Source organism: Dermacentor variabilis, chromosome 2, assembly GCF_050947875.1.
Source record: "Dermacentor variabilis isolate Ectoservices chromosome 2, ASM5094787v1, whole genome shotgun sequence".
Taxonomy (NCBI): Eukaryota; Metazoa; Arthropoda; class Arachnida; order Ixodida; family Ixodidae; genus Dermacentor; species Dermacentor variabilis.
The window spans coordinates 119,923,345-119,947,828 of NC_134569.1; the positions used below are offsets into that span (position 1 = coordinate 119,923,345).

Consider the following 24,484-nt stretch of genomic DNA (forward strand, 5'->3'; position numbering starts at 1 on the left):
ACGTGCGCGGTGAGAAATAGCGGTCGGTCCGTCACTTCTGTCGGGCGAACGGACAGTTAATTTCGCGTTGCTTCAGCGCGCTTCCAAATTAGAGAACCGGACCTCACGAAACGGACAACAGAGAGGCGAGGGACGCGTCCTCACCTTGGCGGTCGACAGCGCGCGCCACCATCCATTCGCTGCCGTGCGAGAGCTGTCCTCGCTTCGGTCACGACGCTGGATGGACGCGCGTGCACGCAGGGTGCACAATCGCCTCAGCGCCATGCGCCGAGCCTGAGGACAGGAGCCGTAGAGCAGCCGTGGAGGGACGGCGTGTCTCCGCGTGTGCGGCTCACTCGGAGAACGCAATGTACCACGGGTGCGCCGAACGCGGTACACAGCATGAGCGTTGTTTCATATGAGCGGCAACGACAGTGCGCGCGCAAGCCGTTCAAAAAAGAAAAGGGGGGGGGGGGGGCTGCATGGTGCGTGACTGCACGCCGCGGACAGACGAATGCGAGCCTTGTGTACGGCACAGTGACTGCCACGAAAAAAAAAGAGTGGCAGTCGTAGCTGGGCTACAGGGTCATCCACAAGGAGAGATGGGGAGAATATATTTTATTCGATCGAAAGCGAGTAAGAGAACCTTCGTCCAGGGGACCTCTCTCTTGCATCGCGTTGGCGAATAAGGAGACGTGGCGCCGACTTCAGTTTATGCTGGCGCCAGACGCATGACGAACAGACTTCCACAATTAACGACGCCAGGAGTTGCTAGCCCCGGATGTCAGGCAGCTGTAGTCGGCTATGCAGGTTTCGAGGGGAATGTGAATCGGTACAGAAGACACTCACCAGTAGAAAAGCGTTGACGGTAGCGTAAATTCGCCATGCATATCTGAATTCAGACTACTGTTTAATTAACAGATATGTATCTGCTTGAGACGTCATATTAGTCACTTTTTTTTGTTCATTTTTCTATGAAGTGGAGCAATATTGCAGTTATACTGGCTTGAGGTTTGACGACGTGTTTCCCTTACTATGGGAGCATACGACCTCGCAGAGGGCAACAAAAAAGTGGCTCGATTCGAGCACTAAGCTTTGCCTTGTATCCCACGATCGAAGTCATGGAGTATTGAAAAGGTTAATGAAGAGAAACGAGCACAACCACACAGTATGAAATAACAGAGCATGTAACAAAAAAAAAAAGCTTGTAATAAATAATGGTTTATTCGCACCATAAAGTTCAACGACGCATGTATGACTTCCGTAAACAAACGCGAAATAGAGGGCCCCCGGGAAAAAAAGAAATCAGGAATGTACCAGGCAATGTAAAGGCCACTAAACATCAGGATTGACAGAGGTCGCAACAAAAAGCGATAACGTCGTAAATATATACGACCGCGCTCACAGACGCCCGGGCCAAAGACCTGCCCGCGGTTGTGGGAGTTGTGTTTTCGGCATTCTATACCCTTTCTAACAGCTTTGTGCACGTGTCAAGCCTTGCTTAATGAATGCCACTCGAACAGCGCCGACTGCATACTGCGCGTAATTACAGCGATAACATGCTATATCTTTTCACGCGAGGGTACACATGGGCCTCAAATGGCTGTTGGCGATTACGAGGTTATGGGGTACGTTAAATTACTGACAATAAAAGCTGCGCTAACAAACTACAGAACTGCGCGCTTGAGTTATAACGTGATTTCCGTTAGTGTTAAATAGCTCGTTCCATTCCACCAGACAACCGACAGTTAATCTTTTACCGAGCCAGAAGCTATCTAAATCGCGTATATAAAATAACTCAGCCTGACTCGCACCCGCACGAATTACAAGTCAAACTTGCACATCATGTACACGCCGTGTGTATATATAGTGCCATTGTTCTTGAGTTATGCATGATTGATGACGTCAGTATAGTCTAGGCACATCCCGTATACTATACAGGTACAATGATAGTACAGGTGTTCTGGGCTAAACGAAGAAACGATGACGTAAAGTATACATATCGAGAAATACGTATATATGTATACAGAAAAAAGATACATAGAAAGAGAGAGAGAGAGAGAAGTGCTAAGCGTGCACATGTGCAGATAGATAACTGCGGGCAGATCACAAAACCCACGCTGGGACACATTTACCTCCTTTTGTATTGGAAAGATACCGCAAGATCAGCTTTCGGGCTACGTGCGCAACAGAGAAGTGTGACCTGCAGGGGCTGCGCACGAGTGTTTTGTCGGCACTCGCCTATTTCGCATCAGCTCGTTGTCTCAGTCGCCAGGGAAAAAAAAAAAAGGGGGGGGGGAGAAAGGAAAAATAACCAAAATACGCGATACCAAAGAAAGGAAGGAAGAAAGGAAGACGACCAGGGAGCGTAAAATCTAGTTTTGACTCGCAGTCGAAACCCTGAAAGGCAGCACTTGTCGACAGGAGGACAGATGGGACGGCGCCACATCCCAACTCCGATCAAAGCGGCCAGGGCGCCGTCAACGGCAATGCCGCATTCGCTGACGAGCTATGGGCCCCGATGGACGGCGGCGAGCCAAATAGGGGGAGGGGCGGTGCAGGTCTTTTTCGAGAGGGAGATGAAGGCGCCGTTCTGCATCGGGTCTGCTGCGACGGATACACACGCGCATGCCAGTGCGCGCATCTCGCAGGAGGATGCTGCCGTTGCCGCTCAGCTGACCGCGCGGGCGCGCCATTCCGTCAGATCGATCGACGGCTCGGCTCCCAAGATGGCGGCCGCCGCCTGAGGAGCAGCGGGAGCAGCGCGGCATCGCGCGTCGGAGTAATAAAGAAGAAAGGCAAGCAGGCAAACACGAGAGACACACGACGACTACAGGTGAAGCCGCGCGAGTCTGTGCGACAAGCAGTTACGAGAAGGGGAATGAGGGGTGGACACGGGAAGCCGCAAGCGATGAAGCCACCGAGCAGGTCGATGGCTGCAGCCTCGGCTCGAAACGAGAAAGAAAAAGCAGGAGCTAAGCAGATATGGAGGGGATGAGTCGTGTCGTCTGCAGCCCTCCGGCGGTCTTCAGAGGGAGAGGCAAGGCCTGTATACGTTGCCACTGCGCGAATCGGGGTCAACCAGACGATGCCAATGGAAGAGCGAAAAAAAAAAGAAAGACGCCCGGGCTGCCGTCTTTTCGAAAAACCCGGCGGCACAGAGTAAACGAGGCTTACAAAAAGAAAAGGAGTGTGCGCGGTGGATGATAAACTGCATCAACCGCGCGCGCCACCCAAACTATCGCAGAGACATCAGAGTGAGCGGCCCCAGCTGCATATACAGCTTTCCTAGATCGCACTGCGTAGACACGTCTGGCCGAGATTTCCCGCAAATCAGACAGTGTGAAAGCACACAAAGCCGCCCGAGGGCCACACAATAAATAGGGGCGCGCGCGCGGAGGACGTTCAACCGGCTACTGCAACACCGTTGGGTAGAGGGCGACGGGCACTGCCTTGCTTACGTAACGGGGATTCACGACTGGGCAGACGGAAAACGCGAGATCATTTGTCTTCCAAGCATTGCGGGGTAGAGCGCGAGCAGAATACGTGCAGACGTTTGAGGGAAAGTTGGCGGGGCCTGTATGTAAACCTATAGTCTATGCAAACACAGCTCCACCTCAAGGAGCATTATAACCGCTAGTTCACCGTTATTTCTAGCCACAAAAAAGAGGTTATCCGAGTAAGTACTTAATCAGCATATTCTTAATTCATAATCAGTAACTTGTTTTCTGAACTTTCCACAAGTGAAGCATCGATCGCTTCCAGCGTATCATAAACGCCACTATAGAGGCAATGAGTAAGAGTTCCCGTGCTTGAATCAAAACTGAGTTATAAAATTCAGCATAACATGAATGATACGTTGGGAACTACAGGTATATATGTAATCGCCCAACCCTACAACCCTTCAGAGCAGACGACACAGGAAACAGCCAGCAGTGCAAAATTCCCACGCGCGCTGTATGATGTCTTAACACTGTGTGCACGTTCCGCTTTTCGCAGGCGTGCCTGCAGGTGACGGGCGCGATATATATGTTTAAGAAACAGCCGCACCACGCCCTAAGCGTTTCCTCGCTTCAATAAATCCGTCAACGGCGTTCACCGGAAAGGCTCGCAAACGATCGCCGCCTTTTTACGACGCGGATCATCAGTTTCATTTCACTTAGCTCCGCGGCACGCCGCAGCCCTTCTCTTTGCGCACGCCGCGCTACACAAACATATCGCTGGAGAGAGAGAGAGGAAAAAAAAAAGGACAGAAATTATTTATAGACAACGTGCGGCTGGGATATATACACGGCACGGGGCAAAAGAAAAAGCAATACTCCGCGCAACAACGCTTTCCACTCGGTGCAGGCTCTGCTGGGCAAATTGCCAACGCGAGAAGACGGAGCGCGCACAAATGAGGCCGACGCCGGCGCCAAGAGTTTGAAGAAGCGGAAGAGGACCCCTTCTTCCTGCCGGTTCGTCGTCGTGCCCACCGCGTCCTCGAGCATAAGTTATATACGCCGCGCAGGAAGGACACAGTAACACACACGCACACACCTCGACGCAACTTCGAAGCAGCACCCGGTATGGTGTTGGTGCGTCCCTTTCACACAGCCGCCCAACCGAGAGGCCAAGAAGACGGCGATGACAACGCGACGTGAACGACGGAGCGTGGCGGGAGTGGGGGAGAAAAAAAAGGTCGTTCACCTCCTCGTCCTAGCCGCTCCTCGCACCAGCAACGAAAGCTTATCCAGCGAGCCTCTGCTTCTGCTCCGCGGACGTCCGATCCAGCCAGCCAGCCAACGCTCGCGCGCTGCATGCTGCCCTGGACGGGAGCCGTGCTTGGGCGCCGTGCGACTTTGATGTGACCTCCAAGACAGTACAACACGACGATGTCAACTATCCGGACGCAACACACTGATCCACTCTCCGGCCTTTTCTTTTCCCAGATTCAAGCGTGTCAAATTTGCGCCTCGCGTGCGAAACCAAACACTTCTTAGCCCAAATCTGCCGCTCCAGTTTCCTTATAGTGGATGCCACACACTGTCGTGCCATTTGCTACACGCTATCGCACCACCGCGCAGGTATCGCGACGTCTGCCGCGTCAGAATCGTCATACCGTCGCACGCATCCCGTTCGCGCGTTGTAGCTCACTTTCATTTTTTTACATTTTCCTCGCCTGGTGTACCTCGCGTTATTACTCTGGTCCGTACTATACGCGGGTTTTTGCGGTGGTCGAGTTTACACTCGCATCCAACGAGCGACGCATCTTTATACCTGCAAGTCAACGAAGTTGCAAAACAATGAAAATAAACACGGTTGCAAATGATGGAAATAAGCTTTCGGCGTTCTCCGAAGAGCACACCCACGGGTATGCTTTTGCATGTTCTTCCTTTCAAGAGCTTATTTAATCTATCTACGCATGAGTGATGTGTCCCGTCGCATGTTCTGTGCCCCAACTCTGAACGTTTCTTTATTCTACACCATTCAAGCGGTCACATCGGAAGGCGAAAGCCGTTACTTTCCTCTTAAATTTAGTGACAAAGCACACAACGCTACAGAGAAAACATTTTTCTGCCGAGCAATAATGGGAATCATCAAACGGATGAAAAATTGGGCAGGTTTTTTTTGTTTTTTCTTTATTTTTATGGTAATTTATAAATATAACGCCACAAGCATAATTTAAAGGTGGAGGGAGAAAAATAAATTCCGGGGTTTTACGTGCCAAAACTACAATTTGATTACGAGGCACGCCGTAGCGGTGGACGCCGGTTAATTTTGATCACCTGGCCGGGGGTTCTTTAACGAGCACCCGTGCATGGTGCACGGACGTTTTTGCATTTCACCCCTATCGAAATGCGGCCGCCGTGGCCGGCATTCGATCCCGCGCCCTTAGAAGCAGAGCAACGCCATGCGACTACGCCACCACGCAGGTTAAGGTTATGTATGCTCTGATATTGCGCACAGAAGGTATATAGGGATCCCTCTTGCAAGCTGTCATTAGCAAACTTCGCGCATACTGCTGAACTGAACTACAAGTCGGCTTTGCCACAGTGCCTTATTTAGTCAGCTATGGCCTCTGCCGAGGATTCCCAGTGTTTGGCTTCAGAATAGACATGACGACGTTGTCATCGCTCTATAGAGGTAACTCAAGAGACTAAATGGCGCATTCGTATTATATTCCCGGTGCCGCAGTTCCCATGAATGGGCGCGTCATCGAACCGCTTCAGCGATCCCGCGCGCCAGTCCGCGGGAGAGTTCCTGGGCGCTCAAGTTACCGCGTCTGAACATATACAACATAGAAAGCGACCTTGCTACGACCTCCATAGCCAGTGAACCTGACTGAACGCAAATGCCGAAAGGGCAACCTGATCTTCTTCTTCTTCTGCTTCGTGCTAATCGAGTTCACCGCAGGAAAAGTGCCGCTGCGAAAGTTCTCCAGTTACATGTGCACGTGCCAGCATGACGCCACTCCCGCTCAAGATGAAGGGATGAAATTTCCCACTCATTCTAATGATTATTCCGTGCTTGTTGCTGCGTGGCAGTAAGTTTCCATAGTATTCATTCCGTTACTCTAGCGGACCACCGTTTCTATAGCCATGTATGCCGCCAGGGTTTGTGCCTTCGTAATTAGGTTCAGCTCAAATTGCAAAGCGCGTTGCCGTGACGCTTCTCCTATATCATCTCATTTTCGCTCCCATGCGCTTTATTTCTTTCAAGTTTATTTTCAAGATTTCATTATTATTTTCGATATGAGGCGGATATATGTCGCGCCGCCATTTGCGGACCTTGATGCAGTTGATATAAGCTGGGCGAAGCTCTCTACAAGCACAGGTTTTCAAATTTCGGGGCGCTTTAACAAATTCGATAAATTAGTTTCCCCTGCATTCGCCCTCGCAAGTTCTGATTGAACGAAAAATCACAAACGTTTGCGTATCACAAGTAGGGAGCGTAGCAGCATCGGCGTCAACACGTCTCGCCCTATTGCACAGCCATCTAGCGCCCTATTAGCAGACGATGTCCAAAAGCACGCGTCAGATCAGCCGAGTCAAGTTTTTCGCAAACAAAGAAAATCAAAAGCGCCGAAGCGTCGCGATATCTATGATAGCGGTGCACTGCCGAGCGAGGCCGCCGTTATCGTCGTTAGCCATGCAGCTATATACGATCTCCACAGGCCCGCTGTCACGGGACATAGAAATGCCGCGGGGCTTTACGCTAGACTAGTCGACCATAGCTCGCACGCTAGGCTGCAACGGTGGTGTTACTACACAGCCGTCCACGAAAGACGGTAGAGCCTACAACAACAATAACACAACAGCCTTCGCGCACCTACAGAGAGGTACCTTATTCTAAAGTGCAGCAAACGCTAGAACACACAGAAGGGCTTTCAAGGGAGCAACTCCAAGTCTCCACTACCTCTTTACACCGTCCCGTTACCAGGCGCCTCATCGTGCATCCACGCACGCACGCAAGGCATGGTCGCTGCACGCTTCCACACTGCAGAGCCAGTACGCGCCACACGGCAGCTACACTCCATCTCGCCAATTCCGTGCAGTGAAGAGAAAGCTACGAATCGCGTCAGCCAACTAGAAAAGAACGAGGAAGAGGGGCTCCTCCAAGCCAGCCTCTGAGCGACGTCGACTGAATGAGAACGTCACGTGAGGATTAGTAGTGCACAATGGGCGATCCCTACTGCCTTCCCCTGGAACACGCAGCCGGCTGTCCTTACTGATTGGCTGACACGAGCCCTATAACATTTGATTCACAGCACGGAACTTGCGGAGCGGTGTAACGGTGGGACGGGGTTCGCGTAAAGGCATGCATATACAGCGTGAAAGCGCAGCCCACCCTGAAGCCAGCTCCATTCATTCGTCGTATTTTCTTTCTCACTCTCTCTCGTTTAAACCGCATACGCGTGACGACAAGGACAACAACGCCGGCCATTTCAAGCTGAAATGCAGGCCGCGCGAGCAAGCGCACACACCATAGCTGGACGCAGCAGCAGCAGCAGCAGCGGCTTCGTCGCCGCGCGCTGAGCCTCGTGGAAGCGTCGATGAGGAAAAACAAACTGAGCGGAGAAGACCGACGCGCCACTTCTTCTACCGAAGAGGAGATCCGCTGTCTGCGAACAGGCGGCGCCGGTCGTGCTGTTTCTCTACGCGTCATCAGGCGCGCACGCTCTGAAGGAGCAATATAGAGGAGTTATGTCGCACGACACACCGGGTCTCCCTTCTTGCCGCCATTTCCAAGAAGTGCCCTTTTTTTGTTCTTCTTCTATACAACTTCGGACGAGCGCCGTAAACGAGCGCGTTTAACGCTCAGTGCACGAAGCGTTGACTTGGCCACCGAAGGAGAGCATGCGAAGCACGCCATCGAGCACCGAGAGGCTGTGCGAACCATGCGCGCTGACGCTCACCAAATGAGTCAGTTCTAGAGAGAGAGAGAGAGAGAGAGAGAGAGAGAGAGAGAGAGGACGTGCGATAAAGCCGCTTGCGCAATCTATTTTACTCACGCGAGGTGCGTCAGTGCCTGCTCTATGCACCGTGAATCATTATTTCGTTTAATTCGTACACTCTTACGTGCCAACTCCCAGAGCAGTACTGCAAGGAAGTCGCGGGTAAATATGCGACTGGAGTGAGATGGTGGAATCTCTCCTATAGATATATGCATCACAAACAGCGATACGTATGCAATAGACTACACTTGCATTGTGTCCGAATATCGAGCAATTAGCGCTACATCTTTCTTTTTTCTTCACTTTACCGCGATTCACACCACTGCAGCAGCTGCAAAGCTGAAGACTGAAAAGAGCTAGAGAGGTTACGTAAATAGAACCGCTTGGCTCAGAATTTTACGGCTGGTATTTCTAACACACAACCAATGACGCACTTCTTTCCGGACAAACTCTTACCCCGGTATAGGAAAGAACGACGGCCAGGAATCTAACATGGGATGTCGTGCGCAGTGTCGCAACGGCAAACATAAACCGTTGCGGCTGTGCGCGCGCGACTGTACAGATGAGATGTAGACACGATGTTTCAGAGCGGCCGCTGGAGCTATACTCTCTCCCATTATTCTTTCCAGACGCGACCACGAGCAACAAGCGCTGGGAGGCCGTAAACGCTTGAACGGCACGCCAATGCATTCAACAGACCATGTTCCTGCTGGCATCGACATTTGCACGTACAGCGCTTCAAGCTTGTCGCATAAGGACAATTTCCATATTCGTAAATTACCGGTAACGTAGCCTGCGTGTCTATACACCGTTCATTTGCGTATCCTATAGCTTCCGTGGGCTGATATATATAGTGTCCTAAACAGGGTACTTAAAGTAAATTAACCTTATATACACGATGCCTCATGACCTCGAGCGTACCGGAATCTTGGAAGAACGCTAACATAATTCTAATCCATAAGAAAGGGGACGCCAAAGACTTGAAAAATTATAGACCGATCAGCTTACTGTCCGTTGCCTACAAAGTATTTACTAAGGTAATCGCAATAGAATCAGGAACACCTTAGACTTCTGTCAACCAAAGGACCAGTCAGGATTCCGTAAAGCCTACTCAACAATAGACCATATTCACACTATCAATCAGGTGATAGAGAAATGTGCGGAATATAACCAACCCTTATATATAGCTTTCATTGATTACGAAAAACCGTTTGATTCAGTCGAAACCTCAGCAGTCATGGATACCTTACGGAATCGAGGTGTAGATGAGCCATATGTAAAAATACTGAAAGATATCTCTAGCGGCTCCACAGCCACCGTAGTCCTCCATAAAGAAAGCAACAAAATACCAATAAAGAAAGGCGTCAGACAGGGAGATACCATCTCTCCAATGCTATTCACAGCGTGTTTACAAGAGGTATTCAGAGACCTGGAGTGGGAAGAATTGGGGATAAAAGTTGATGGAGAATACTTTACCAACTTGCGATTCGCTGATGATATTGCCTTGCTTAGTAACTCAGGAGACCAATTGCAATGCATGCTCACTGACCTGGAGAGGCAAAGCAGAAGGGCGGGTCTGAAAATTAATCTGCAGAAAACTAAAGTAATGTTTAACAGTCTCGGAAGAGAACAGCAGTTTACGATAGGTAGCGAGGCACTGGAAATGGTAAGGGAATACATCTACTTTGGGCAGGTAGTGACCACGGATCCGGATCATGAGACTGAAATAGCCAGAAGAATAAGAATGGGCTGGGGTGCGTTTGGCGGGCATTCTCAAATCATGGACAGCAGGTTGCCACTATCCCTCAAGAGAAAAGTGTATAATAGCTGTGTCTTACCAGTACTCACGTATGGGGCAGAAACCTGCAGGCTTACGAAAAGGGTTCTGCTTAAATTAAGGACGACGCAACGAGCTATGGAAAGAAGAATGATGGATGTAACGTTAAGGGATAAGAAAAGAGCAGATGGGGTGAGGGAACAAACGCGGGTTAATGACATCTTAGTTGAAATCAAGAAAAAGAAATGGGCATGGGCAGGACATGTAATGAGGAGGGAAGATAACCGATGGTCATTAAGGGTTACGGACTGGATTCCAAGGGAAGGGAAGCGTAGCAGGGAGCGGCAGAAAGTTAGGTGGGCGGATGACATTAAGAAGTTTGCAGGGACAACATGGCCACAATTAGTACATGATCGGGGTAGCTGGAGAAGTATGGGAGAGGCCTTTGCCCTGCAGTGGGCGTAACCAGGCTGATGCTGCTGCTGATGATGATGATGAGAGCCTAAAACTTATTCAGCGAAACGGTGCACACAATTTGAAATATGGCGATGTGACATGTGTAATGTCTTCTTCAGCGGGGACAACATAGGAATTACAAGCAAAATCTAGCTCAAGTAACCTCGTTCCGCGACGGATAAAGAAGGCTATGTGGAGATTGAGGTTAGCAGTGTGCTATAGAACCTATAGATATGGTCCGGAAGCGACGGTAGAGTGCGCTAGCTAAAAGGAAGCTCCGCGACATTGAGAAAATGCGCTGGTATGAGTATAACTATACTGTACACAAAAGTACAGGAGAAAGAAAATTGACACTTTCAAGATACGAAGCTGGCGTACAGAGCCCTAGCTGCAAGCTTATTAGACGGCCAGCTATTGGCGAACCAAATTGTTCCTTCTTAAATTAGGTTATAAAATTTAATGTTTTCTTCAAGAAAGAGTCGGAAAAGAAGAACATTCTCACTTTGGTGGGCATATCATGCAGGGCATATCATGGAACGGGAAAAATTATTTGCTCGCTAATGTTGAAGGTTAAAAAAAGAAATGACAATAACCCGGGGCGGTCAATATGCACAAGATGGATAAACTAAGTTATTCGGACCCCGGAAAGGTCTTAGCTTTAAAGAAATCATGCTTGATAGGTACCACTGGAGGCCAATCAATCAGTGTGAATCGGATATATGACTAGAATGCCGCTAACAACTACACATGTGCAAAGAAAACGATCGCGGTCACAGAGGCACACCGATGCGTGAGCCTCTTGTCCTCTGTGCCCCGTGATCGCCCTGTTTCTTTCTTTTTTTTCTTTTTTTCTTTTTCGTAGCACCAACTAGCCCAAGTGGACACAAACCTTAACAGGAGCAGAACATTCACGTGAACCAAGTGTATGCAGAGAAGATGTAGAGAAGGAGGTGCGGAGTGACAAGGCAATATTAAGTCCGCGAAACAGTTGTAACATATACTATATGCATGACAGCTAGAACGGTTGGGGCGCGCGCCACAAAAAGAAAGGAGAGCTATACGTCCATGAACTGGGTAGCGAGATGCACACGATGGTCCAGTGCAGAAGACGGCAATACAAAGCCCTCAAGGTAAGAATGGCGTGGCTAAATGAATGAGTGAATTGGAATGATGAGCGCACGGACAAGGTTAACCGAATCGTCGATTCGATGTCTGCAGTGAAGCCACTGAGTCGGCCGGATCGCTAGTGCTTGGCACGAGTGAGAGTCGGTCGGGCTTCCTTCGCTGCGTCGCTTGACTACAACGCTTACGCTACCAGCTGAATACACCCCTTTACAGAATCAATGAATGAATTAGTTAATTACTTAATTAATGAACGAACGAATGAATGAATGAATGAATGAATGAATGAATGGTTTTATTCAGTTTAAATATATAAACAACTTCATTTACCATTTCACCTGAGCCCTTACGATGACTGCTAGTCATGGGCTCATGCAATTCGTACACAAGTAGAAGCAGCAGTGTAGTTGAAGACCTAGATTCAATAAAAAAAGACAGAAAAAGAAATTAGAATACGATAAGGCAAGGTTTAAGAAGTGTAGTCGAGGAGGTCACGGTTGATACGGCAAACTAATGATGAAGTTGACTCAGGATTGACGCTGACAAGCTGATGAAGTAAAATATCATGAACCATACATTCTCACAATTTTACTCTAGGAAGTGCCTGCAGGCACTTCATGACGCCATATTTATTTGAAAAAAGAAAAAGGGAAATAAGGAAAAAGGAAACCCCAAAATCAACAGGGCGTAAAAACGGGAAGTCAGCCCTTCAATGCCATTGAGATGTACTGCGCCTGCAGATTCTTTGGCGAAGAAAATATTACTTAGTTCATCTTAGTCGCGGCTGATGCGATTAGCAAAAAAATCAATCGAGGCACGTTTTCCTCGCGAAATATGTCGGCCCCCCCCCCCTACAGCAAGCGCAGGAGTTTCTTTCGATCTTTCGCAATAGTTTCTGCGCGGGACAGCGGTAGCGCAGCTGTGAGGCAGTCACGCACGGCGACACAGTACATTTTTACTGGGGAGGCGCACGTCCGCTGGTGGCGAGGAGTTGCGACACGCCGGAAAAGAAGCGTGTAGCGGGCGCGAAGATGGCTGCCATGTTCTGTACTGTTATATCATGTTGCGTCATCATGTCGACAATACAGGGACCGTTCACGTCGAACGAAATGAAATGAGCGTTATTCAAGATTGGGAAAAAAATAAATAAAGGAAGTTACCGCGAGATTCTATAGAATTTGCTTTGACTTATATACGGGACATTAGGCTCTTCTATAGGTTGCGCAAGTAGGCTATTACAGTTAGGTCCCAATTGACAGCTGTTAGCGGGACTAGTGTGCGGCACTTAATGTAGAAACAGCGCCAAAACGCGGATCACTGCGCTGACATGCCAACAGGGACGTATATATGTAAAAACAACGCTATAGGCGCGAATAATATTTTTTTTTTCATGCTCAGCGAAATTTTTTTTTTCTGCTGCTCTTACATAAGGTACCTGTTGCTCGAAATAAATACATAAATAAATATGCTGAAACCTCCGAGAGCGATGTATGGTAAGCGGATGGTGCATGCAGTACTGGCCCTCGTACTGTTGGCTGAATGCATCCTCAAAACAATAGAAAACTTTCGCGAACGTCCATTGTATGGCTGCAGCACTATTGCATGCGACGAAGAGAGAAGGAAGTACAGGAGCTGGGCATGCGCTACCGCCCCTCCCATATGCGAATCGCAATTCATGTGACACTACGATTCACAAAACCACTGCCCTTTACGAGGGAGCCTTTCTTTCTTTTTTTGTGTGAAGGAAATGCCAGATGCGTAAAGTTTCTTTAGTATGTCTTCATATAGGCGTTGCTTTGTCGGACGAATGCACTTCTGCACATTTTTTTTTCGGGTCAAACGACAATCGATTCTGCATATGCAAGTTGATGATTATGATTTAATGGCATCCCCCAAGTTACGAGAAAGCTCTGCTCCGTTCAACAATACTTAGAAAGAGAGAAAGAGAGAGAGAGAGAGAGAGAGAGAGAGAGAGAGAGAGAGAGAGAGAGCAGGAAGAGAGGGGAATGACTTAAAAAAAAATAACGAAGGATAAGTACAGTGCCCATTATATGAAACAATAAATGCCACGGATCAAGCTCCTTTAACGACCGGCTTTGTGACTGTCGTCGTAGTATAGCGGTATTTGATACAAGAAACTCGGGTGATTGTGGAAAGGCCTTGACGGTTTCGAATGTCACCGAGTCGTGTTCAGCTCTTGGTAACACCATTAATGGGTGGCCTCCAGTAAAACCTGTGAAGCGAGAACACATCTACCCGTACACTATATGCAGAATTCAATTTATCCGTTCTGTGCATGGCCGGCGACGTTTTCATTGGCCTTTACATTATACATCTGCCTGCCCGCGGAAGGAAGGCAGGTGGGATTCTCCAAGGCCAGAAAGTTTGGGAACCTCTGAGCTAGAGCTAGTTTAAATGCGTCGATTTTTTACACCGAACTAACGCCACTATAGCAGCGCTGACAAACGTTATACGGCCGTTTTCACGATTTTTCGAAAAAGAAACTGAGAAAGGAAAGAAAGAACACATCACTTAAAAAGTTTATAATATATGTTCAGGAAATGTGGGGAACGTCACGGTCGCTATGCAGGCAAATTTTGAAGTGTGTGGGTTAAATATATGGGTTAAACGAAGACCGTTAAACCTTCGTTTCAGGCCCGTTTAAAGGTGTTTTAAATGCTTGCAAAGCTTCCCATCTTCCATGGGAGGACCAAAAAACGGCAAATGTGTCATATTTAGAGGAAACAGGGGTCACTCTGCAGGTGAATGTACGGAAATTTTAATGTGTACAGGTGAATCATGTGCTCTGAAGATTGCTGAATATTCGTGTTCTCCAAATTTTCGTTCGTTATATACGAGGCGTGCAGATGGCTTTGCCGGTCTCTCCGGTGATCAATGCGAGACACGTTGGCCAATGTTGGGAACTATGGCCAATTCTTCTGGCGAAGTAAAATATGTCTGGATTAATTACTGCCTTTGCAAAAAAAAAACTTTCTCTGCAAGTTCTCAAAAGCGTTATATGCGGGCTGGGTTTCAAACAGGTCAGTCATATATACGGGCAACATTTTAAAGTATGTGCTTTAATTACAGGTAACTGAAGTTCTTATTGGAACAGCTAAAAAGAAGCAACTAGTTTCTCTGGAAATTGGGTCCCGATTCTGCAAGGTCGCACAGGTCAACTGTCTTTCTCCTTTATTTGCGTGTTGGTGTCCGTGCTTCCCCCTTCTCTGGCTCGTACAGGGTAGCAGAAGTACTTTGTTGGGGAAGTTGCTTCATACTGGACAGGGTAGCAGACTGCAGAAACTAATCCTACCTTGCTACAGTCACTGCTTTGCTTACTACTGCATCTCTCGCTCTCTTAGTATCCGTAAAATTGCGGGAATAAACGCTACACACGAGAGACATGGACGTTCATCCTGGCCCTCTGTGTAGCATGTTTATCTATGCACTGGTTCCAGTTTATTGTCCGCGCTCAGATCCCCCGACAAAGCAATTTCTTATATTTTATTTTTACTGCAGGAGTACTTGTCAAGAGTTGTACATCTTGCGTGTTTTCTCGAGCAAGTACGCTTATCTATTCAGCGTGGTTGTTACGTAACGTCGCAGTCGCAATTCGTAACCCACTGATACGTTGCTAGATCGTGTTCCTGCACCACCACCCTCTTAAGACAAAACCGGAATTATGAATAGCATAACGACCTCAAAAGATAGGTGCAAAACAGCGCACAAGTTTATCGCAGGGGGCCATTAAGCAAGAAATAACAGCGCCAACGTTCACAAACAGGCAGAACAGAAAAAGAGCACCCTCGGCGTTTTGCATGAAGCATGCTCGACCGTAAGGTCTCTGCCAGTGCATTGGCAAGCATCATAGCGCCAGATATCAGTAACGAAAACCTGTTGTCCAGACAAATAAATTCAATGTCATGGTCCACATAAAACAGAAGCAACGTGGTCCGGCCGGGGCGCAAAAGTTCTTATTCACAAGGACTTCGTTTGTTTGGATTGCACACACAGTAGCAAACGAATGAAAACCCCACAAAATGCGAAGACGTTCGTGTAGAATATAAACGACGAAGTGCACTTTTGCACACACAGGAACAATAGAAACCACTCCCAAATCGCTGCTGACAGGAACGAACATTTAAATATGCACACGCTCAGGTTTGCTTACAGATATATAACCACTTAATTTACTGAGATAGAATTTGTTCTTGCCCAAGACAAAATAAAAGCCATTAAATTGTGAATGTCAATGTGGACCGCGCACGACCGACATCGCGAAGTCGCAACCAACGCGTGAAACTACTTTCGGAGTTCTAAATTCAGCATTTGTTATCCTAACAGAAATCACCACCTTGAGTGACTGACGGGGAAGGAATTGTAAGTTGCATTGAGTCAATATTCGTGGAATGGGCAAGTCCCTAATATCCATCGGGCAGCTTCGAAAAGCTACTGGCGTCCCAATGCGTAACACAGTAGCACAAGCATAACGGTATTTTACCGACCGCTCACTTGCGAAGCGCGATAACAGTACAAGTCAAGGAAAGCTACAGTTACAATCCGTTAATTGCTCATATTGGCACTACAGTGGTACTACCTACACTGCTCAAAATAGTCGAGAGGAAACGGAAGCAGTGGAGGCCCTTGGAGGCCCCACATCTCATGCGCAGTGCCGCAAGATCAAGTGGATCAATGAGACCGCCAGCCGTAGGCAGCGGCGTGACAGGTAGGGAAATGAAGAGGTGAATATGTTTGAATGCGTTTACCTAAGTGTTTTGGTATCACAATGTAGCTGAAGAGGGCTTCCACGGCAGCGCTTGCATATGTGGTCGGCAAAACACACGGAAGAGAACTTCACCACATGATGCACACGATCAAGAAGTAACGAACCACCGACTGCAGCGGCTGGCAACCAAACACAAAACCGCGCAAGAGCAGACGAAGAAAAAAAAATGTGACGATAGCGACCCTACCGGTTCTGAATGTAACTATGCAAAGCTTAAAACTATTTCTTGTTACTGAATGTCAAACCGTGTGAACTTTTTTTTACAAAATAAACTACCACAAACCTCACGTTAATTTTTTATTGGCGTGGAGTTAGTTTTGGGAGATATGTAAGTCTCACGCGTCTGGTGTTCTCTATCACACGCTTTAGGGGGCGCTTTCCGCGTTACACAATGCATGTGATGTTTTACGCGGTTTTGAAGCTAACCCTAAAAATGCGGCGGTAGTTCAGGAGTTCAAATGTAAATGTGTAGATATGTCTCGCGTTTCTAGAAGTTCATTTGACAAAACGTGAGTAGTCAAGCGGCAACTGGACATGGCGCAAAGTGAAAGTGACTCGTGTCTGTATTGGAGCAACGTCACCACGCCGGTGCCCGATAAACAGTCGCGAAGCCGCTTCAGCAACAGGAGTGCATCGTTTTCTCAGCGGCAACAAGAATTTGGCACCCCTGCGTCGTCCTACACGAGCACCATCGCTCAGATGAATAGGAATGCAAGTGCCGTCACGGGAGGATCTATCGTAGGCTTCGCTACGCCCGGCGGTAGATCTTCGCGGGCCGGCAATGTCAGCGCGAACTTCGAAGCCGCTGACTTGACCGCGTTCAGTGCATCGGCGCTGGCGACTGAACATCCAGCGGTCGTAGCTACGGCCGGTATCTACGAAGATTTTATGGAAGCCTATAAGGCCCATCAAAGTAGTCAGGACGTCCTTGTACTGCTTGAAAAGTATGAAAACTTGTGTGACAATTACTTAGCCAAAGTGCGAAAAGTGACGGAGCGCATGGTTTCTCGCAAGGGCGAATCCGTGTGGACCGAAGCCATGGTGTGCCAAACCTTGCTGACCGAAGAGCGCAATACATGGAAGCTCACGGGTGCCCTCCTGCGCGACCGATTGAAGGCGAACCAGTGCATGGAAGAAGGCAGCGACGACGACGCCATGCTTGTCGATGGAACTCGCGAAGCTAGCGACAAGGAAGTCATCGACGCGCTTTTGGCGAGGGACGCGTTCGTACGCCAGGCGCAACTGGTGGTCGACTGGTTGGAAAGTTGCGCGGCGCTTCAACGTGGGATGGGCGACGACGACGAAAGGCTCGAGTACTTCGCCGACGGAGGCTGCGCATGGGAAAACACGCTGCACCATCTCCTGTCTCGTGCCTCCACCGGTATCGCACAGTCGACCTACGTAAGCGAACTGGATCCGGACGCGCCTTCGCGGTTACGCCTCCCAATACACGACTTGGACCGAGACGACGAGTGTCGCCTATTCCGCAGCGTCTTCTACCACCTACGAGCGGGCCAGCTGCAGCGGGCTCAGGAGCTGGCGGCAGACAACGGCCAGCATTGGCTAGCCGCCGCGGTTGAAGGCTGGCGGCCCTACCACGACCCAAACCGTGGGAGCAGCATCAGCATTATGGGCACCGATTCAATGCAGCCGGCTGAAGGCGACCTCTACCGGGACCTTTGGAAGCGCGCCTGTTGGGAAGCTGCCTCGAGTCCCACGTGTTCACTGTACGAGCGCGCCGTATATGGTGCCCTAAGCGGCAATGTCCAGGCACTACTGCCTGCTTGTACCAGCTGGGAGGATCAGCTGTGGGCGCGCATGCGCGTTCTGGTGGATGTGTGCGTGGAGCAGGAGCTCCGCACCGCCACGCAGCAAGCTAGGAGCCTCGAGCCACTGCCATCGGGCTACCCCAGCAACCGTGGCACCTTCGAAGCCATTTTCCGCGATCTGCAAGCAGCTACTGGTGATAGCGACCAGCGCATCCTAGATATTACACACATTCTGCAGCGATATGTGGTGCTAAATGACCCTGTTTCTATGGTTGAAGAGATGCACGAGTGGGCAACCAGTCAGCCAACAGAGCCACCGCTTCAAACAATGCGGTTTCTGGCTCACATGGTACTCTTGCTGCGACAGGTCTACTGCGAGACCAGCACTGCAGCGTGTGATGCTCTTCTTCGCACCTATGTAGACTTGCTCATTGATGAGGGGCACGTTCCCTTGGTTGCCACGTATACAGCCACGCTTCCAGCAGCTGATCAGGTCAACAAGTACACACAGCTGTTGCGCAGCCTCAAAACAAGGGACCCCGAAGAACAGGAATTGTGCCTTCAGCTAGCACGGGTGGCTGGGCTAAATGTGGCTGCCATTACTCGAACACTGGTTGAGCAGGTGCGTGTTTCTGGTGACGAACCAATAGAGCTTCGTGCAATTTCCACTGTGCCTTCTTTGGAGACCACGGCTGAAGATAGAGAAAAGGTAGCATCGCTGGAGTGGCTTCTCTTTGACTCGTCTAACAGGGGCGAGGCACTTAAACAAGCCAATGCACTCATGCGCGGCTTTGTGTGCTTGGGCAAGATTGGTGCTGCGCGGGAGACATTCCGAAAACTGCCTGTTGACTCTGTGAGGGTGGCAATGGAGCAGTGGAGCCGCTCTTCGGGGCGTGACAGGCAACTTCTGGCTGAGGAGGAGAACGCTGTGCGAGAGTTCCTGTGCTTCGAGGCACTGCTGAAGGTTCATGCCAGTTTCCAGGAGTGGTTCAATCAGTTTCACAGGAGGAAGCCAGCAGCTCCCGAAGAGCTTGCTCCAGGGGCTCGCTTTCCTGAAAAATTGGCTCACGAGCACAAGGTGCGAACCTACACTATGGAGCTAGAACAGTGGCAGAACTTGGTCACTACTTTGGCCAAAGAGGTCAAGAGGGACGTCTTCGACGTGCTCCTTTTCGTAGATGGAGGCTGGATGGTGGACCAGGGGGAGACTCAGACCAGTGGTGACAACCCGCGGAGCCGTCAGATGGCGGCACTGCGCAGGCTGTGCATTCCGCAGCTGACCTTTCTTCTCATGGAGGCCTTGGAAGAATCTGGGTTGGCCGCGGAGTTCACCGAAGTGGTGGACACCATTGCGTCAGAGAGGCAGGCGTTGTACGAAGAGTTTGGTGATGAGGAGCTGAGAACACTTTTGCAAAAGAGCAGGGCAGCATCTCTTATCCTGCTGGATGAAGGACTTGACGCCTTAGGATTCCCACTGCAGTAATAATGTGACTTCCTGTGCTCAGACTTAACAAGAGTGAAAATATGGGAGAAAGGTTGAAGTGAGTGAGCAAAACGAGGGACATCTTCCACTCTTGTTTTCTCCAGCGTTGTCATGTGCGACACTGCCACTGCCATACACCTTGTAAATGACATCTAGCTTTTGTCTACACATGACTTGCAGCATGAAATTCCCTGTGTATTACATAATTGCAGAAAGCGCATTCATAAGTCATTGCCTTTGTTGTTTAAATACTTGGGGAAATGGTGAGCTGCTGCAATACCATGCTTGTTTGGTTATCTTTCACTGTTGTCTGTTTCTAGTAATTTTAACATTTTTACTTAAATTCTAGCGCTTTATCAATAGTTTGCAAAGTCAACCTCATCACAGCTTGTACAGGATGTGTAAAAGACAATGAGTTTGTAAGGTATACAAATATTTGAAGTTTTCACCTTGCGCACAAACTAAATAAAAACTGGATCGGCCTTTTTCAGCAGTGTCAAATTTCTTAAAAACATTAACTACACGAAATTACTTTTATTATTAGCAGAAACACACTTTGTGCACAGGACAAAATGTTCTGGACACTTGCACCTACAACTGATTTACGTTGTCTGCTCTTGCATTGTCCCATGGAGTGTTATCACTTATAGTGCTTGCAGCATATCTAAAATGTTGTTACACTGCACAAAGTGGCAGTCATTGCCACAGTTTCTGCACAATTGCCTTCACAAAGTTGGGATTGGTCGAAGACGTTCCTAAATTCTTAATAATCCTAACCAGCCAGGTAGCTGTGTCAAAATGTTTAGCTTTTAATGTAGTGGTTGAGACAGTTAATTTAATTTGATAGTGTTGGCTGCTACGTTGCTTGCTCCCCTGGTAGTTTTGATGACCATCTGTGTCCATCGCTGGAATTGCAAAATTGTTGGTGAGAAGAGTGCAAAGCTAGAAAAAAATCACGAGCCATTCCACTCTGCGACGGTGGATGACCAGCGAAGCTGTGCAGCACACGAGGAGGAGACAGAATTTTGAACAAAGGTACGGACGCCTTTATTGTCTTCATCAGTGGTCATCGTAACGAAAGGTATGCATGCACATTTATGTTTATGCATCCGTGTTCATTTGTTATATGCATTCAAGTTTTCATTTCGCAATGTATCGAGGCAAAGAACTTGAAACCGAAATCACTGCTTTGACTGGCAGTGGGCCAGTACTGTCGGCGCCTTCGCAGAGGGAGGGGCAGTATGGGAACAGAACGCTGGCATGACGAGCGGCAATGGAACCAGCTGTGGAAGAAGGCGACAAACACACAAGCAGGGGCACGGGCACAGTTGTGCCGAGGGGTGCCAACGAGCCAGCTGTGGTAGAATACGAATGCGCGAGCAGTGGCGCAAGCCATTGCTGATGATGATAGTTTTTTCTTGCACAGATTTGTTCACGGACGCAAGAAATGCATGGAACCCTGGCCACAAACAGCTTCGATGTAAAACAAATGATGCTTATTGTGCTGCAAGGATTCGAACTTAAGACCAAGAGATTGGCAGTCCAGGGTTATACCTCCTGGTGGCTGCACAGTGCAAGGGAACATTACACTGGGGGGAAAAAATGACATGATTATACCTCTCGGTCAAAGCTACAGCACTAGAGAATACTATCCCGAAATCGCAGTGGCCCCAGCGGCTTCCGTTATTTGCCAACGCCTGCTCAACATCTGTCTAATGGATAAAGCTGGCACCTGCATTTACTTCATGTCTTAGCACTAGCCTTTCCCCTTGCTGAGGAGAGGTACTAAATTTTCTTCTACATGTAATGGCAAATATTCAGTGTGTCTGCTTGATCTTCATTATTTTTTTTTTTTTCCGAGTGGTTGGCTTCTCATGTTTTCTGGATGGCTTTGACATCTTGTTTTCTTCAAGGATTGCAGGAAGCCTATTAATGCGGTAGTCCAAATATAAATGAGAAAAGTTGAACAAATCCAGCTGTAAGGAGCTAAAGGATTGTTTTATTAGACACCATCGGCTAAGTCCAGATGGGTAAAAGCGGGAAGAAAAAAACTAGCCTTTCCACTTCACCACTGGGAGGCACAACTTTCACTAACGAATGTGACTCTAAGCTATTTTAATTGAAAGAAATTGGCGAGCTTGCATCTGCACATGTTTGCTCCAACAAACATTGCATGGGAAAGTCTATGGCTTGCTGCGTGTAATATTTTGCCAACTATTGCATTATTTGGAAAACTGGTTTTTCTACGACTTTGCTGTAAAAACTGAAATAGTGCAAACTTATTAAAAAACAAAGCTTTGGTAAACGTAACAGAAAAGCAACTTACTCATAATTTACATGGCCTGGAACAAGCATTATGGAGGGTATTGCATATCAGTACAATGCCTGTGGAAATAAAACACCAGATTTGAAAGAGAATGCTGGATTGTGGTGCACATGAACACCCAGGGTACTGCTATGTCGAAATACAGGAGGCTGCTTTTACAGTCGCACCTCTATATTGACAAAAGCAGATAAATTGCGAAGTTTCTTGCCTACATCCCAATATAACAAATTTATGCTTGCAACAAATATAGGATATAACGAAGCTATTCTTGTGTTGTAGGCAACTTTCTTGTGGCAAGGTTTGGCTGTAGTTGATTCAATATTTTTCATGTTTTTTTGTGTGATTTTCCCATCAAGCAAGCATGTGTACGTCATTGCATGTTTTTTTGTCCTAATCCTTTCTTTGCACATGGCACACAAGAACTGGCCTCCTGCTTAAAATGGTCAAGTATTCCAAGAATTAGCTGGTAGTAGGGAAGAAGCATGTTAAGATGATCTCAAAAAATGCTAATTTCTGGATATTTCTAAAGAAAGAATAGATGCTAAGAAGACAAGGCATGAATTGGCTGAGTTAAATGTGGCCAGGCCAAAGGGGCCGAGCAGCTCTGCTGTGGTTTGAAGGGCAAACCGAGCAACATTTTTAGGTGTATGGATCTCAACTAAATCTGTATTTTAGGTCGTGCTGATTACCATGATCGCGTGCAACAAACAACCTATAGCTTAAAGTTGTATAGCCTCTCCACAAATTAATTTTTAAGGGACACTGAAGAGCAACACTTAATGGGTTCAAGCTAATTAAGTGTTCTAGCAAAACAAATTTATTAATTTGGGGATGAAAGGGTTATTACTAGCAGAGAAAATGCAGGCCAGACTTCACCGAGTTTTGTGCAGAAACCTCAGCGCCACTAGGTTGTCATGGCATCGTGGATTTCCAATTGCTTTCCTGTACTCTGGCAGTTTTGGCACTGTGAAGTCCTTGAAACTTGGTAGGTTGACTCACTGCTTCCTTTTTAAAGCAGTGTAGTTTTCTACCACTTAAGGATTAACTGGGTCTCAGTAGATTCTGTGCATGATGTCACGATAAACTGGTGCTGGATCTTCAGAGCAGTGTCACCCATCTGTCTTTCATGCTCTCATTCATTCCAGCTTACCAGTCTCCTAAGTTTGGCCTTCTACAGCAAAGCTATTAAATGCTAATTGCAACAAAATTTTACTTTGGCTAAACATGTTATAAATCAGCTGTACAGTTGAAACTCGATTTAACGAAGTGACGGCCACATTCAAATTATTTCGTAAAATCGGGAAGTTCGTAATATCGAGAGAGGAATATTTCAGTCCTTCGAAATGTAAAATTGTAATGTAGCGACACGCAGAGGCTACCAAGGCACTGTATTTGCCGCTAATACAGCCATCTGTCACATAAACCATGAAATAACGAAAGCAACCACTGCCGCCACTACTGAGGCGGTGTTGAGTCGGCTGTTCCGTGCATGGGCGTGGCATGCAATCTTGTCAAAATAAAGCTAGGGATGTGACCATGGCACCTAGATGTTTTAACACTATAGCTTTAGAGCGTACGGTCGAAGAACCCGTCTGTGTCAAAATTAGAAAGAAATCGCCCCTTTTTTTACTAATTTATTTTAGAAAAAACTTCATTAAATCGAGTTTAGCCAAGTTTGTTTCGTTAATTTGCGTTGATAACATTGAACTCTATAGGTACCTGCTGGGGAATGTAAATGTCTTCGGTACATCGAGAACTTTGTAAAATTGGGTTCCGTTGGATCAAGTTTTACCTGTATATACCACTCAACCGAACTTGGCAAAAGCCATGGCACTGATGTGTAATTGTAGTTTTCTTGTTAGCAGCATTTAAACGGCATCCAAATGCACAATGTCTGTAGTTGGTGGTAGTTATCATAATGCAAATCCCAGCACGCCCCCTCCGTTATTTTTCAGCCTTATCTCGGATGTCACGTTGAGTAGCTGCATGTCTAGGTTAGAATGCATTACGTTGCGTGTAAAAGACGTGGACAAAAGCAAGGAACGAAGATGCACACACAGCATAAACTGTCAACAATTTTATTGTGAAACTATCGTGACAATTTTATATGTTGCCGAACACCAATGCGCATGCTCTGAGAAAAGTCATTCCATGCGTGTGCAGCCACTCAAAAATGCTATTTCTATTGCTGACTGTGTATTCGATGGCACGCTGATGCACTTGTCTTCCAGTTTTGACATATTCTGTGCTCGTATTATCAAATGTGGCAGTTTATTTCTGTTTTTTTGCAATTATTGAACACTAGTCAAGCAATGGTTTGCATCCGCACTCTTTGCAATTAATGGTTGA

At 47.8% G+C, this 24,484-nt stretch overlaps 2 protein-coding genes across 3 annotated transcripts in view; one reads left to right on the plus strand and one right to left on the minus strand.

Annotated features, from left to right (window-relative positions):
• The window catches only part of LOC142572625 (transmembrane protein 198), a 110,868-nt gene extending 94,171 nt beyond the window's left edge, over window positions 1–16,697 (minus strand). For both annotated transcript variants that reach the window (XM_075681866.1, XM_075681871.1), the window contains exon 1: window positions 16,538–16,697. The gene's annotated coding sequence lies outside the window, so the exon portion shown is untranslated. The remainder of the gene's footprint in view (window positions 1–16,537) is intronic.
• A 236-nt stretch (window positions 16,698–16,933) lies between these two features.
• On the plus strand, window positions 16,934–20,299 carry Nup107 (nuclear pore complex protein Nup107). The gene has a single exon (XM_075681865.1). The coding sequence runs from the start codon at window positions 17,092–17,094 to the stop codon at window positions 19,807–19,809; it is 2,718 nt and encodes a 905-aa protein (XP_075537980.1). The 5' UTR covers window positions 16,934–17,091; the 3' UTR covers window positions 19,810–20,299.
• The last annotated feature ends 4,185 nt before the right edge of the window (window positions 20,300–24,484 follow it).